Genomic DNA, 17728 nt, shown 5'->3' on the forward strand with positions numbered 1-17728 from the left:
AAATTCAGAATTATTATATGTTCTCGTCGCAGGTTCGGCCCCTCTTAATCCAAGTGTGCCGCCGCGCTAAACATGCTTGTGGATTTGAATTTTATTTTTCTTTTTCACATTTTTTGCGATTAATAAATTTAAAGTGTAAGTACCTATATACAAGTATATAAGCGAGTGTACTCCTCTCCTCCTCTGCCGATTAAGAATTGTGCAGTGCCCGTGTAGGTGTTTGTCATGGAATTGAAACTGATGAACTATATTGTGCTTTAGTTAAAACGAAGCTTCGGTGCTGCTGATTGCATTAGTGTTGCCATTGGGTGCCAATTATTCGGAGGTTTAAAGACATACTTCACAAGTTGACAATTTGAATATTTTTGGGGAATATTTATTATCATTCGAAATGTTTTGCTCCAAGGCCTGAATTGAAGCGCATAATCTTTAAGCTTTGCATAACTCCACAGGAAAAGTCTAAGAGTGTGATTCCCACGATCTTGGTGGCCAATCGACCGACCCAAAACGTGAAATTATCTGCTCACTGAAGTACTCAATACTCAATAAATCCAATGGTTGAAGCGAAGTGTGGAAAGTGGCGATATATTGTTGATATCAAATGTCGAGAAGATCACGAACTTCAATTTCAGGCATCAAATAGACGGTTATCATGGCGCCATAACGGTCGCCATTGGTGGTTACGTTCTCACAGGTATTACTTTTTAAGAAAATTATGGAATGACAGCTCTTGAATCTCTCCAGGTTTGCCTTCGTCCCAAATGAGGCAATTTTGCTTGTTTACATACACATTAAGCCAGAAATGGGCCTTATCGCTAAAAAAAAATGTTCTTCTCTATGTGCTGGACGTGGTCTATTCGGTAGAATATTATCCAATAATAAATGCTGAGTCTCAAGATGACTGATGCTTTTGAGAATAGTATGCTCAGTAGGTCGATTATATTGTTCATTACAGAACGTTTATTTTCGTAATAAAGTTAAACGATTTGTAAACGTTGTTCAAGCGTAAGTCTTTCCATGACGAAATGGCAAACAATTATCAACAAAAATAAAAAAAAGTACCTCCACTTGAATCACCTGTTACATATAGTATCGTAGATGAGAAAACTCAGAGCTCAACTTTCCTTAGAAACACCAAACACTTAAGTGTACCATCTAAGAAATTATTACAAACTCGACTAATTAGTAAGCAAAGCTCGTTTGGAAGCTCAAGTTTAAAAGCTCGTTTTTATTCGCCGTCACTCGCTGTTGTTTGTCAGGCTTATTTTGCTTAAAGTCTTTATTTAATAATCTCAACATTTGGTTTTTTGCAGGATTGAAGTTGATCCCGAAATTACCAAAACATTGGCTAACTCAGCTGTTTTGCGGGCCGTTGAAGAAGAAGAGCAAATGAAATGTGGTAAGTTGATCTCTTTTGTTATTTGTTATTTTGGAATTTTATGTAAAAAAACGTTGCAAAAAATGTGTAATCTTGAACCCATGTTCCCCTTATTGAAAACGTTTTTGTTATTGTTAATCATTTGACAGTCTACACAAACCCTACACAATAATGCAGGGAGTCTAAGGCTTCTAAGGAACATCAGGTTACTTACGAAAGTGCAAAAACAGTCGCGTTTGTAAGTTGTTTTGCGGAAAATACCCAGATTTAGAATGGCAAATTTGGTAGTTTGTACTGTTCAGTGTCCAACTTCCTACAAAATAATGGTTTTGGACAAAAGCGAGGCGAATACACACTCAATCCAAGAACAGTCTTTAAAAACTACGAGTTCATGAAAATTAAACGTCACAGAAGTTGTAGGATGAGAATCATACAGCAACAATGAGTAGTTCACCGATTCGGGCAATACTTCTGGTTTTGAAGAAATCGATTAGGAATAACCGTTCTTTCAGCAAAGATACTCTGACCACTAACTACCTAAGTCATTACCATTACTGAACATCTTTTGTCTACTTACCATACTTTTAAATAATTGCCGTAAATCACATTTGTTTAATTGCAAGCGCATTTAATATTCGGTTGCATCCGAGTTACGCCATAGCTTACCTGTTCACATAATTTTTAAAGTTCCCCGTAATTCTCGAAAACGCCGATAATTTACGCTCAACACTGAAACGAAAAAGCAAAATTTATGGCGAGAGGAAAGTTGGTCTGCCAACAAAGCGAACCACCAACAAAAACATGCAAATAGGTAATTTCAGACTAAATTGGTGCAACTCGCAGCCAACAACTGCAAACAAACTCCGAAAAACTTCGATAAACACTGTAACTACACGGCCGAAAGTTGTACATAAATGGTGTTAAACAAAGGCGAAATGAAACAAGCAAGGCAGCGCTAAGTTCGGGCGCAGTCGAACACAATTTGAACCAATTATAGGCGCGTTGACGGTCTCGATATGTCTGCATTATTATATTTTAAAAATGTTGAATGTAAATTCAACTCTGTTTTACACCTTTTGAACTAATAGATTCTTAAGCCTTCTTAATCCTTCTCTTTGCGAGTATTAGAGCGCTATGGAACATGTGTCCGAACTTTCATAAAGATTTCTAAATTTTAACACAAGCTTATCAGATGATGTGATAAAACTATTATACCCTGTACATCGCGTTGCAAACGCATAAACAAAAGTTTGTGGACTTAAGAGAGAAAAGTCGTGTTGCAACAGTGTTTAATGGACTTCTAGGCCGGCTCATGTGGCGGAAGCCTGCGAAGTAGCTAAATCACTGAACTAGCGTCCTGCCTGGTTGCGGCCCAATCAACTGGGCTCGGCTAACTAAGTAACTTGGCCATTTGGCAGTCAAGTTGATCGCTGCCGAGTAAGGCCGCGGCAAAGTGGCGAACGCACGAAGCGAACTTGCGCAAACTTCAAAGTTTCTAATTGTTAAACTCGCACGTTTATCACAGCCAAATGCGCATATGCAGCACGCAGCCGAACATGCCGCACACATACATACACTACGCAGACACACTGGCTGCAGTTAATCGTTCAAAAAATGCCTCGGCAACTTTGTTTTGAGTAAAGCAACACGCTGCATAAGACAGTTAACTGTTTATGTGCGGCATGCTTAGTGTACTCATCTCAACATACGCTCTCCGACTCCCTCCCGCCTTACGCGCTTGTCGAACTAGCCGAAGTTGGGCAGCGGCCGGCGAAGTTTAGCGCTGAATGCAAAAAGTTTCCAACTACTATGCAGATAAAAAGAAACACCAAACGGCCGAGGGTGGGCGAGAAGAGCGCGCGCGATAGTTCGCCAAAGCCTAGTAGAGGTTACAAGTAAGTAACTAAACTTAGTTCGCAACAATAGTCGTTCGTGGACTCACGAACATTCTGCTCCCCAACTTGCCAGTTGTTGCCATGTTAACAGCTTATATTTTCGTTGCATTAATGATTCACTAAGTTCGGAGGGAAACCATATGAGTCCGTTTGTTTAGTTTGCTTTAGCCTTATAACCATGTTGACGTAAAGCAAAGAATTTTTAGAGTGGGGAGCGGTGTGTTGCCAACGCTGACAGTTAAATTCCTTTCTGACGGAATAGCCCACAATGACGGTAAAGTATCTTTAAACAAAGTGAACAAAATGCCTTAATTTCTACACAGTTTTATTGTTTTCGATGAATAAATTGTTTGTATTACTTATGGGGAGCTACTAGCTAATGTTTTGTCTACGCCTAGAAGTACTCTATCAATTTGATCCTTTTTCCAAAAACTTTTATAACCGACTACTCTACATCCGCTATTATAGGGTAGTCGAAAAAGTCTTTTCGTATTTCTAATCAAACTTCAACTTATTTTTTTTTTATATTTATAATGAACTTTAATGAACCAAATATATACCATTTTGGTCGACCACTTTTTGCCATTTTTCCGCTAGAGACATAATTCCATCAGTGTATAACTTTTCTGGTCTCCGCAAAAAACTGCGACAAGTAATTTTCACAGGCTCTCTCTCTCTTTTGAAGCCAACTTTACTCCATTAAGGGAGCTCTGTATTGACCGAAGCAAATGGTAGTCCGATGGTGCAAGGTCAGAGTTAAATGGTGAATGCATAAAATCTTCCCAGCCAAATTCTCCCAGTTTTTTTCCGAGTCATAAAAGATGTGTGTGGTCTTGCGTTGTCCTGATGGAAGATGAAGCCCTTTCTGTTGATCAGTACTGGCGGTTTTTTTGATTCCTGGCTTCAATCTCATCAGCTGTTGACAGTAAAATATACTTCGACTCGTTCGCCCAGGCTGAAGCAACTCTTAGTGAATGATTCTTTTTCAGTCCCACCAAACATTCAGTATAACCTTTCGAGGCATCAATCCTGGCTTTGCGATCATTTGTTGATCTTTACCACGTTTGAACCATGATCTTTTTCGCACATTATTGTCGCATTGACCCATCTACGGAACGATACGAAAAGACTTTTTCGACTACCCAATATCTATTCACTTGCGCATTAATATTATTAATATTTATAGTTACCCAAGAAGTTCTTGGTCTCCTAGACTATGCTTTTTTTCTATATCAAGCTTTTTTCTAGGCTGAGTTAGGCTTTTTGCATATATGGATCTATTCAGTGGCAAGAGATGGTGAGAAAGATCATTTGACCACATTTAAACAACAAATTACTTTAACTAAGAGCTCTTGCCAGACTCGTAATACAGCATCATTCTGTGTAGCTGAAGAAGTTTCTTCTTCTTTTTAGCATTAATTCGCTGATTCTTATCAGCAGCCTTGCAGGGCGAAGCAGCAGAAACAACTAATTTTATTTTTCTTGCAACTTTAAATCGTTCACCAGATGCAGGCAGACGAATATGCGTGCACACATACACATGTACAAGTGAAAGCTACAAGCATGCAAATAAATTTTAATTAAACTCAAATTGCTTGAAAGATCCATGAGCGTGTTTGTTGCTGTTCAATTAAGTTTTTCACTTGTGTAAGCAATGACAAAAACAAAAAAAAACAAAGCAGCTACAGCGAAGAGTAGAACTCTGGCGAATGACTTTGCTCACAGCCAATTAGTTTGGCGGTGGGTAGAAGGTGGTAAGTATAGGAAATTGCTTACTCACAATTTCCTAATTGATTGCGCAGTTCGAGAGCATCGAAAAACTTTTTAGCTGCTGAGCTCGACTAACGCAGCTCCAAAGGCTGCTTCTTTAGCAGCACTAGGCGCGCTGCAATGACAATACTACGCTTTGATGCGCACCCTTCAGTTTGATGCACCATTTGACTTCATTGCTCACTTTTCCAAAAATAATCATTATTTGTTAAGCACAACAACCACCGCTAACCAAGATTACCAGCAACATATCGACTTGCCCAGTGCAATATGCTTGCCACAAAGCCGTGCGCCACAAGCAATAGGTTTGAAATATGTCATGTGACTCTCATCTATGTGTGTGTGTTGGTTTGAGTGTTTGTGCAAAAAATTTTAATATTTAATAAATTCATAATTTTCCATTTTACTGAGCAACAGGCTAATATGCGCATTATGCATAAAGTGTAAGCCTGTTGTAAGCTTACAACATAATAAATACTGTAATGTGTGTAAGCTCCACTGAATTTGTAATTTATGCAAATGAAATGGTGATTTAAAGCCAAAACAACAACGATACAACACTACCACACTCGGTAATACCACGGCAGTCATAGCAACAAATCATAGCGCGCACACACACCCACAGCCACGCACACACACACATACATTAAAATGTATTGCTTATTGATGATCAGTGTGTATGTATGTGTGCCGTTCGGCACGTGCCTTTGCGACAAAATTTATTATTTGCCAAATTACTTCATAATAAGGCGCAAAGCACAAACAAGTTTGTATTTAAAGTAGCAACAAATACTACAGTTACTGGTAACTGGTAACTGGTATTACGAATGTACATACATATGTAAATACTTATGCAAGCGATGTTCGATGCCGGGGCACGTGCTCCACAGGAGAGCTGCTGTGAGCACTATTTACACAACCTCACTCCCAATTAGAGACAAATAAATACTCGCATGTATATGTATGTGTGTACGTTTGCTTGTGTGTGTATGTAAAATTGTATGAATTTGTATGTCGGGTATACATGGCGTATGAGTAATTTGCATTTTCGATCTAATGAGCCTGACGCTGTGTATGCATGTATCGCTGTATGCATGTGAGCTCATTTTCATTGAAGTTGTACATGTTCGTGCATGCGTATACATGTACGCGTGAGTATGGGGAAACAAATGAAATTTTCGCACGTCGTTCATTTATTGTTACACTCGCACAGCGTTACTATTTATTTTGATTGATTGAGAACTTATTTACTCATTTATAAGCTTAGATAAGCACTTAATTTCCAAAGCTTTTGTTTGCTGCACTTATATTTTGCAACAGTTCTTGATTTCAAAATTACAAAATCATTTCGGCAATTTAATTGCAACTTTCGTGCCAGTTGGCGTTGAGTTAGAGCAATTTCCATAATTAATGGCAAGTACTCCAGTTATTGGCAACCGCAATTAGCTCACTGTCGCCGCAAACAAATGGTCAGCAGCGGCATCCTGCTTCAATATCCAGGCATTGGAGGCGACATGAGCATAAGACTGCCTGTGCCTAGTAATATGGTATACGAAACATTCTCACTTCAAGTAATCATGGTAGAGTAGTAAGACGGTAAGCGCCATTATCTATCCCAACGAAGCTACCAGAGTCAACCTTAAAGACATTATGCCAGAACTTAACCTTATCAAAAGCTTTACTATACTCGTAATTACGGTACGCCTTTGGACCCAAGACTGGCGCTAACCATACACTGTGGATCAGTTATCCTGCTCCTGCTAAAGACACGCCTTAAATCAGCCGGATGCATTGACATAAACGGATTTCATTGTTTTTAACTCTTCTTAGTAAACTCGTAAACAAGTCTATATTTCTATAAATGTAATCGCTTTGCTGGAAATGTTGTTGCCCTGAAGCACATCACTGTTGCATACAAGTCTTATGCTTATGTGGTAACCGGGCTTATCTGTGGTGGCCATTTCATTATCTCTGCTGCTGACACAACTCTTTAATGTCTAGTGCACTTAAACAGCCGCACAATATTTAGTGCAAGTGGCCGTTTGGTAACTGGCCACACTCAGGCACTCTGACCCAGCAGATCCACGACCATGTGTTCGCTTATATGTATGCCTCGAAAGCCACACATTGTATCAGCACTTAACTACAGCCAAACTGCAAACTTCAGTCATGCATTGCCACTCCACAGCCATGCATGCTACGATCCTTAAGTCTTTAACGCTCTGCAGCACACGAGCTCAGCTTATACGCATACGTTTTGCCAGAGTGCTGATAGCTTAAATAGGCAAGCTGGCTTATTAAAAGACGCTTGACTCTTCGGCAACTGGGGGTGACTGTGGTGTTGGTTTTTGTTGCAAGCAAACAATAACTTGAATAAGTGTGCTTACTATCTGCATATTCACATAACTGTGCCAACAAACGTACAAACGCATGCATGAAGATATGTGTGTTTGTGAGTGTTTGCTCATATCTCCGCAATCGCACATGGTCTACAAAATATGGCTAATGTTCGAGCGACTTATCTTGGAAGTGGCAACATACAAGTGCACACAAGAACATTTGCCGCAGTTACCCCGAATATGCACATTGACCTCGCTCTTAAAGACAATGGCAATAAGATCGGAAATTCAGAGCAAAATTGAGACGATTCTATTTCAAAGAAAGGTGAATTGAAGAATATTTTACAATAACGAAAAGTTCTCCACTTAAAAAGTTGTATTATTGCCGTCAAAACAATAACAACGAAATAGAAAGCAGAACAGAAAGCGTCATAGAAAATGGCACGAAGGAGAAATAATATTATTTTTGTATAGAAAAGTGTTTACACCTACGAACCCACATATTTCCAAGTCTTAAGAATTTTTTGGTTCCAAACTATAACCAACCAACACAAAAAAATATAATCTCTCTCCCTCTCTCTCTTGGTTCGTTGGTAAATTTCCGACCACGCCACTCCTTGTTAAAGAGGCGGCGCTTAATGGAATCTCGTAGTAAATAATTTTAATTCATTGTGTTACGAAATACATATTTATATACATTTGCTTCCGATATACATATCTACATACATATATAAGTGTGTGTAGCATCGTTAGAGAAGTGTCGGAGTTAGTGAAGTTTTGAGCTCATGTTATGCTTGCCATGTTGGCAAGTTATATGTGTGCGTGTTTGTATGTATTTGTTCAATATTACCACCATATTTGAAGTTCAACAAGCTTTCGGCGTCATGCATTGTTAGTTGCTTAAACATGGGATTATAACAGCACACTCACCCAAGTACACAGCTGGACACAGTGCAAGGCATAAATGGCCTAAGCATACGCCGAATCTGCGTGAGCAATAAATACATGCTCTAATATTGCAACAAGACACCAAATAGAGATAAGTACTTGTTGCAGTCACTTCCATATGAACGGCTTTAAATAACAGAATTTATTAAATAGCACCATACAGAGATTAAATTATAAAAAAAAAACATTTCCGATCAGTTAAGGTTTATAAGACACTTTAAAAAGGCAACAAGAAGCTCATATGTAGACATTCTTTGCTGCAAAACTTTTATCCTATGTTTAGATTCAATTTTAGCAACTCTCCAAAGTATTGCCGTTTTGACCCAATAGAAGCAATTAAAATGTGAAATGTGTGCTGCGCACATTGAAGGCTATTCCGGAAATTGAACTTAACAACTATTTCGAAGATTTCGGAAAAAACATTGGTACAAGTGTATTGTGACCAAGGGGGATTACTTTGACAGAACGACATAGATTTTTAAGAATAAAATAAGAATCTTAAAACTATGAACAAAGTCTTACTATTTTTTGCCCATTGTAATATACATACACAAATATTTTGCTACAATTTTCGAAGAAAAAACTTTTTAATACGCTGAGTCACAGCGGCCAACTATTTTTAAAAATTAGCTGGTGTAGATATTCCATTTTGAGTACACAACAAGAGTCTAACAAAGGCACTATCTTCTTCTTCTCACACATGTTCTCCTTTATTTTCCACACTTTCGAAACGGCACCGAATCTGTATTTCTTATGATATATAATATTTGAATATATTTTCACTTAGTTTATACAGTGGGAATTTGTTGCTGCACCAAACGTTCGGCAGCAGTGTGTAACAACAATTCGAAAATAGAAGAATAAATAAAAGACTTTGGCAGCTATTTTTAAAATATTCACCTTGCGCTACATAGTATATGCGAGAGACGCGTCGCCATCGTGTGTATATGTAAATACCAATACGTGTGTGCACGCACACCTAACGCACGCCTTAGATAAGCAGCAAACTAGTCATGAAATATACCATTTTATCACAAGAAATTCCTATTTGAAATCGAACTGGATGGTAAAACAGCTGATTTATACCGATTAAAGAACGATCCGATACCGACACATAAATACAGTTGCTAGTGTGGAATGTATGCGCTTGCGATGCATACTAATTGCAAAGTAACTGATAACTAGTCGATTTGACTGCTGGGTATGTATGTGATCCATAAATATTTCAGCAAGCTAAGCAGCAGCTGGTTAAATTGAAAATAGAAATTAATAACAACAATGACAAGTTGGCATCATTATGAAATTATAAGAAGATAGCTGCATTCCTGCCTTTTGAAAATTCGACTATCGAAGTGTGTGAAACTACAATGTCGTAAAAATCTTCAAAAATATCACAATTATACTGAATATAATTCTTGTGGTAATATTACATCCCTCGCCACACTTTCACATCTTTCTAAATGTTTCTATTCAGGGTAGTCGATAAAGTCTTTTCGTATTTCTAATCAAACTTTAACTTATTTTTTATATTTATAATAAACTTTAATGAACCAAATAGGTACTATTTTGGTTGACCACTTTTTGGCATTTTTTCCGCTAGAGACATTGTACCATCAGTGTAAAAATTTTTTGGTTTCTCGGTGAAAAACTGCGATAAATATTTTTCACAGGCTTCTCTTGAAGCCAAATGTACACACTTTTGACAGTAAAATGTAGAATCCATCGTTTGACTAGGCTGGTGCGGCTCATAGTGGATGATACCTTTCCAATCCCACCAAACACTCAGCATAACCTTTCGAGGCGACAATCTTGACTTTGCTACCATTTGTTGAGCTTCGCCACGATTGGATCATGATCTTTTTCGCACAGTATTGTCGTATGTGATCCACTTTTCGTCTCCTAATACTATTCGCTTCAGAAATGATTCGGTTTCATTTTCTTTCCATTAAATTTTACACAGACATTTCAAGTGGTACCCAAACATCGAGTTCCTTTTTGTAGCCAGCGTTTTTTAAATGGATCAAAACTATTTGTTGATGAATGTTAAGTTCCTTAGCGATGTTATGACTGCTTATGTGATGGTCCTGGTCAATTTTTTCCATAATTTCATCGACTTTTTGAGCGATAGGTCGACCTGAGCGAAGTGCATCTTTCACATCGAAATTTCCAGAACGGAAGCTAGCGAAACATTGTTGTGCTACACGAACTGATATAGCATCGACTCCTCAAATCTCACAAATTTCATTGGTGGCTTGCATGGAGTTTTTCCCATTTTTATACAAAAATTTCTAAACATAGCGAATTTCTTCATTATTTTCACGCATTTTTGAACAGTTGTAACTTATTTTCAACTTCTTAAAAACTTATTTTTTGGTTAAATGAAGCTCGAAATCTTTCCAACACTTGGTATGGTACAATGTGATTGGTAGCACTGGATATATACGACTACAACGACATCTACTGACAAAATACGAAAAGACTTTTTCGACTACCCAATATTCCTTTATAAGCCTGATATTTTGAGACTCTTCTACGCTAAATTGTATTACAAACATGATTTATTGATTTTATCGGTTCTAAAGTTCCACGTTTTAACATCTCAGCGGCGGTTTTCGAAAATCACCAATCTTGTGTCTTCATATATTTTATGTTCCTTTAAGTATTTTATTTATGAATTATGCACGTGTTGCAGATTGTTGTTGTACTCAAGCTGTGTTGCTAAGTAACGCTATCCATCTGACGGAAACATTATAATAACTCACTTTAATACACTCAAACATGTGTCTGTGTACGTGTGTCCGTGAGCAAAATTCAAAACCCCAGATGGTCCAAGTATGGTAATATCCCCGCCAGCAATTTTTAATGTTAATTGTGCAATTTGTCACAATAGAAAGCAAAATATTAATGCAAGTCTATTTATGCGTGTGTTTGTCCCTCGAAAACAACAATGGCGACCGCAACTTAACGGAAAATAACGAATATTCAAATCAAACGCCAACAATCAACTACAAATGACCAACTATAATGACCGACATCGACAACAACTAAAAAAAAATCTACAAAAAAAATTATCTATATGAACTTGCAACACGCTCGCTTCGAACAGATGTTGCTTGTGAACGGCAAAGTCGCCCGCGGCAGCGCAAACCGCACCCCACAGCGTCTGAGTACTATGAGCAGTACTATGACCAAGTCATGCACACACCAGTGCACCAGCAGCAGTTGGAGCAAATCAAAACGCAATACCTGTGCCATCAGCACGACATCACCATTGACCGTGATACGGTGTTGAAGATAAATCGCCTTGCCACACGCAGGAATTTGCATAAACGCGACCACAGCTGGCCGCCACCGTGCAGCGATTACGCTATGGGGGCTGAAGCCATTGCTCCAAGCACTAAGGCCGAGGTGGCAGTGGGCCGTGGAACGCAATCACTCACACACTCGCGTAGTTCTTCGAGAGAACAGCAAAGCCATCAATTGCGACATGAACAGCAACTAAAGCAACAACAAGCCAAAAGCAGTTGTACAAACAATGCATTGCACTTCGCGGAGAGCGTTTGTAAGCAGCATGGCATCGATGCGATACGTGAGAAATTCAATAGTCCCACGCGAATAATTGAACCGACGCCCACCGAGTTGCGGCAACGCAATAAAATGGAGCAATTGCAGTTTCGAAAGCAAAAACTACAGAAAAATGCGACAAATAAATCAGCACGTGTCACCGATAGCTCCCCTGAGACGCGCACGAACATCTCTACCGATGGCGTTGTTGGCAAGGCGCAACAAACATTGACAAATGTGTACAATAACACGGCTAATACATCATCGGTCAATGCGGCTGCAGATTCTTTAGGGTCCACCATCACGCCGAATGTGGCTGAAACCACCAGTTGGCCTGCAGCCATAAAAAATGAGGCGAGGGGAGGGGAGTTGACTAATATTGCCACCACTAACAGCTTCGATGCTTCACATGATTACAGTACGCCGGTGGCGCGCGGCTTCTCCGCACCCGAAACAAAAGCGGCCGATGAAAATATTGGATTGGTTGAGCCACGCCGCTATTATTTCGAACAATTGGCGCGTCGCGATGAAGGACCGCCTAAAAAATGGCACAGTTATGACAATATTGTCGCTGCCACATCGGACCAACAACAAATCACCAAGGAAAGTGTTGCAACAGCCGCCATCAATAATAATAGACAATCACAGTCGCTAGATCGCGGACGCGCACAACAACAGCGTAGACGGGAGCAGTTGCCACCACAAAAGCCACGGTCAGCCGGCGGTGCGGCCAGTGGTGGCAGTAGTCCCGCAGCGCGTATCACACCAGTGAGCAGTGCAAGCGAATTCAATGTAACGCCACTAAAAAGCGAAAGCAGAGATTTTGGAGATGGTCGCACTGACGTGGCAAAGCCAACGGTACTAACGAGCCATCCATCAAGATCGAGTGAAGGCATGTCACCGCGCGTACAGCGACGTGCCATTAAATTGGCAACCGAAATAAAAATATGTTACGATGACTTGGACACTGTTCAATCATTCGGTTCAACTGCTGCGCACTTGGATGATAACGGTGGCATGGCTTCCTGTAATAAGCGACAAATTCAAACTGAAGCTACTAAAGCAGCAAAGCTTCAAAAGAATAACGGCAAAAACCTGCCAGCAGAGCCAGTTGGCATAGAGTCGGTAGGCGACCTGGAAGACATACCACTGCCGACGCCACCAAAAGTTGGAAATATTTCATCTACAAACACAAAGCACATGGTTTGCAGTAATGCTGCGGGCTTAGGCTCCGAACCTTCAATTGTGGTGCAACGAACCCAGAAACAGTCCAGCCAAACACAAAAACAGCAACAACAGAGACGACGCTGTAATAGCGAAAGAATCATACCAATCGAGCTGGAGAAGCATGACCCAACTGAATACCGTGCACCACTTAAGGAAGCGCCACGTCGCGATCTTAGCACCGTTAGCGCGGATCAGCTTTACGATGATGCTTGCATCTATTTGCGTTCAATCGATTTAGATGACCGAACCGTCGCATATATACCCGCCGCAATTACAATTGTGCCCTCACCCCCTGAGGAAATGTTGCAACATGCGGCAGCTGATGGGCATCCGCAGACCCTTAAGGCCGGCATAGTTACTAGGACAAGAAAAGAGCAGCCTCCGTCAGTTACTGCTCGTACAGCGTCGCAAACGGTCGCCACCATGCCAAAAACAAATACTGAAAAATCTACCTCAATGCCTGGATCTTCGAAACAGCCAACTGCTAGTGAAGCTATTAATAGGAAGAGTAATAATAAAGTTCGTTACAATAGTGGCCATAAAATGAACGTGCCACCAACCGAACCAAGTGAGGCTCAGTGCAAAAAATCCACACGCTCAGATGCACCTCAATTACCTACATATAATACATCCGATATAAAATTCGAAGCAGCACAACCAAAATACCAGCAGAAGGCGATGGGAAAAGCCCACGAAATTGAAGTTGCCAAAAGCAACATCCAAACCGCCGCAGGACAACAGGGCCAGCAAAGAATACGGTCCAATCGACCTCGCGGCATTTACTACACCGATGGTGAATACTTGTATGGGCCATTTGGTGAGATTCCTGACACGTTTGGAACACACATCACACCAACAGTAACGGTAGCAACAGAAGAGGCGTCCAGATCCGCAGCTGCCACTGGTGACAGCAAGCGAAATTGTGCTGATGGAAATGAGTGGCAAATAAACAACAAGGCGACGAAGGCACGGCAGAAAGAGCAACAACAAAATGCAGCATGTCGCAATACAATAAACATGCAACACGCTCGGTTGCCGCCAACGACAACGGTGGAGCCAACTAATGAAGGGCCAAGTCGAAATTCGGAAGTAATGGAAGTGTCAGAAGCAGAACTGCAGGGGAAAAATGCTATCGAAATAGCGGCGCTCGAAACAAAATATGGACGCTTTCAGCAATCCATTGCCGAGCATCTGCGTCAAATTGACACCTACATGGAAAATGCAAAAGCCGCGCTAAATCGCAGTTTACCTCATCCACAACAAGGGCATGAGCATGGAGCTGGCAAAACCTCCCACCCGAAAGTAGGCCGGCAATCATCTCCACAGACAACCAAAACTCAACCAGAACAGTCTCAGCTACTAGACCAACGAGGCGTCGAAGCCACGCTCGCACCGGAGAGCCCCCTGCACACCATAGCCCGTCAGTGGTTGCCGCACCGACCACTGCACATTGTTAGTGACACTGATGACAATCTGCATGAAATGGAAGCTCTTGCGCATCCTGCCGTGCTGGAAAATATGCCTGTGGTTGAGCAGGCTCTGCAGGATTTGTCCGCTATTAAGGTGGATGGTACAGCAGCAAATCTGACGGACAAGTATGCGGGCGATTTAGGAAGTCGAAATGGCGACGATGGCAGTGTGTTACAGCCACTAATGCGTCGTCTGATTGCGGTGCAAAGCAAACAGCCGAGCGCAGCACTCCCAGACCACGCAGTCACTTTGAAGGATCGTAAAGATATCGAAGGATTGCTGCTGATTGAACACCACATTGCACCCACTGCATGTTTAGCGAAACGTGTGACTATATTGGAAACTCTGGACGATGGCGCTGTTCCGCCTAGGCGTAAGCCTAGTAATTTCGTCCTAATTGGAATTGAAGAAGGCAATAAGGAGTATAATGTTAGCGACGAGATTGGAGCGGTAAATGACAAAATTGATGACAGCAATAATTGCAAGCGCTCAGCAGATAAGAGTTCTAATGACATTGCTGAGCCGAAGGAAGTTCCAACCATGGCTAAGATGTCTGCGGATAATGGAAACGTGCAAGTTAATATTACTAACACGGTTGATGTAGATGAAAATCAGCAGCCGCCTTCAGATACGAGCGGTCGATTCGGTCACAAAATCAACTCGAAATTAGGCGCTAAATCAACAAGTACTTTCGATATAAGCTCGACAGGTGAAGTCTCCAATGAACATGTTATTGATGTTGTTGGCAATTATGAGCAACTAATGCAGTTGCAACAAGGCATGATGCCGGCAGCGGGTCCAAAAGCAACAGCAGTAACTAAAAGCAAGCAAACACAAACACAAAGACCACAGTTTCAGGAGGTTTCACTCAACCGCCCAGACGTGAGCGCTACAAAAACAACACCCGTACCCAGACGACGTGCAACCACATTGACAGGAGAAAAGCCCACAATATGCACAATTGGAGCACGAGCAGCATTCACAGTGTCGGCGGGCGAAGGTGCAAGCGAGCAACATAAGACCGTTACTAGCCGCTGGCAGAATGAGTCCTTGCGACGACAACAACGCCAACAACAACAACTGTCTGAAACATCGCAAACTCCAACTCCACCAATACCGCCACCACTGCCGCCACTGACCCGAGCGGGAAGCTTGCCGAAAGATTTATGCAAAAGTGTGGTTTCTGGTTATATTTCCACGCATCAATCGCAGGAGCAGCTGGTGGGACAGGTAATTGACAAGCTGCAGGTGGATGTGGCATTGCAACGAGATTGCGAGCAACTAAGGCAAGCAGAGCCCGAAAATGCAGACAACAATGAATCCGTAGCTGCAATTGCTATCGAAACCTCAAATCAAGATCGTCTCAGAGATCCGTTAGTTCAGCAACGACAGCCGACCGAAGAATTTGCAATGCAACAACTAAATCAACAGCAATCAGCAATTCTACCAATAACGAAGAGTAACCAAAAACCATGCGACCAACAGAATGCGCAATCAACCGAAATCACAATTCCAAGCAGCAGGATTAACGCCCACTCTGCGGAAGCCACGAGAGCTGCTCAGGGCACTGCTGCAGCGACAGCATCACAGATGGCTGCACAGAAGGTGGTAACAGACGAATCAACAATAACGGGTTTAGCTTCAGAAGGACTACACAAGCGAACGATTGCCGGGCGTCGAGGCAAATTAACGGTGCATATCAATGCAGACAATAAAAACTGTCTTGAGTCGGACAGCACGGATGGTTTTGATACGTACAAAGCCACCTACGAAATACCTAGCCCCTGTTTTAAGCAGCAAATAATCTGGAAGCAAACAGTCAATGTGCCACAAATTAAAGACACCAAATTCGCCACTGCCTCAGAGCTAGGCAGACACGGCGAAGACAACAACAATATGCATTTCGATGCAAAAGCCGGGGATGAAGCAACTGCAAGTAATCAATCACTTACAGCCAAGCTTCAGTTTGTCAAACAGCAATCAAGGACTCCCTCGCCAGCCGCTTTGAAAACACGTCTACAGCCACCTACGGCCACTCGATGCTCACGTAGTCGCTCCAAAAGCCCATGTTCAACGCAAGCCAACCGCTCACCCACGCGCAAATATCCCGCCGCATTAATTGAACCTAACGCACCGACCCGTGCCGCCTCACCATTCGGTCTGAATCCGCTCGACATCACCGACCTGATTGATGACACTACACACGCGTACGGTGACAATGGTGTGGAGCTCTCCAAACGGACTTCGAGCGCTCAATTAGGCGACACCAAATTCGCCAGCTCGCCTGCAACGTGTAGGCAGTTGGCCGAGTTTGTGCCACAGGTGGAAGGTCACAATGTTGGTTTATTGGTGCGTGCATCTGTGGATCCACAATCACAGCAGCAGTGGGAGCGAAAAGTGCGGAGCGTGCCACAAACCATCGCTGCGCAATGCAACGAAAAGGCGCAAATTGAAATGGACAATGCACTCACGCACAGCGCCGCCACGCATTATGCTGATGCCGACACTAGTGATGATGATGTTGACTACTGCGTCGACGAGCGGCAACAGCATATCGCCGATGGTGACAAACACTCCATAAAAGGTCCTACGCCAACGGTCTCTTTAACACCATCGCCATCGTTGGCGTACTGTGCACGTGCTGGCAGCTGGCAACCGACGATGAGCGAGCGGGTGCATGACGCCTGCCGTAACGAAACGGTGACGACACCAACATGGTCGTTGGCGGGCAGCAGTGTTGCTGATTCAAACGCCACCGCAGTTGGGATGGGAGAATCAGTTTCTCTGCCTGCACGCCAGCGGGGACACCGCCACGAATCGCGACAACAGGAAGTAGTCCAGGACAACGACAGCCGGCAGCAAAGCCTAGATACTGTTGGTGAGCCTACAGTCGCAACGCCACGTGAGAGTGGCATTATTAATCGCTCGTTCGATAATGTTTCACCGCGTCCCTACATCAGCGTCGAAGGTACGTGCGACTGCTGTTACATGTGGAAATAATATGTCGTGTTTTTGTGCTCTCGTGTTGTCACAGTAGGACTCGTATGTGTTGGCTATCATATGTGGCACGTGTTCAAGTATCGTTTGTTGCACGTGATATTGAAATGATAACGAATTTCTGTACAACTGTTTGTTTG

At 42.0% G+C, this 17728-nt stretch overlaps 1 protein-coding gene across 13 annotated transcripts in view; it reads left to right on the top strand.

Moving 5' to 3' along the window:
* The window catches only part of LOC105231469 (uncharacterized), a 165686-nt gene that overhangs the window by 106403 nt on the left and 41555 nt on the right, over positions 1 to 17728 (top strand). For all 13 annotated transcript variants that reach the window (XM_049458388.1, XM_049458392.1, XM_049458391.1 and 10 more), the window contains 2 exons: positions 1314 to 1399; positions 11437 to 17559. In XM_049458388.1, the coding sequence (XP_049314345.1) occupies positions 1314 to 1399; positions 11437 to 17559 (6209 nt within the window). The remainder of the gene's footprint in view (positions 1 to 1313; positions 1400 to 11436; positions 17560 to 17728) is intronic.

This window comes from Bactrocera dorsalis, chromosome 5 (genome assembly GCF_023373825.1).
Source record: "Bactrocera dorsalis isolate Fly_Bdor chromosome 5, ASM2337382v1, whole genome shotgun sequence".
In the NCBI taxonomy this organism is placed as follows: Eukaryota; Metazoa; Arthropoda; class Insecta; order Diptera; family Tephritidae; genus Bactrocera; species Bactrocera dorsalis.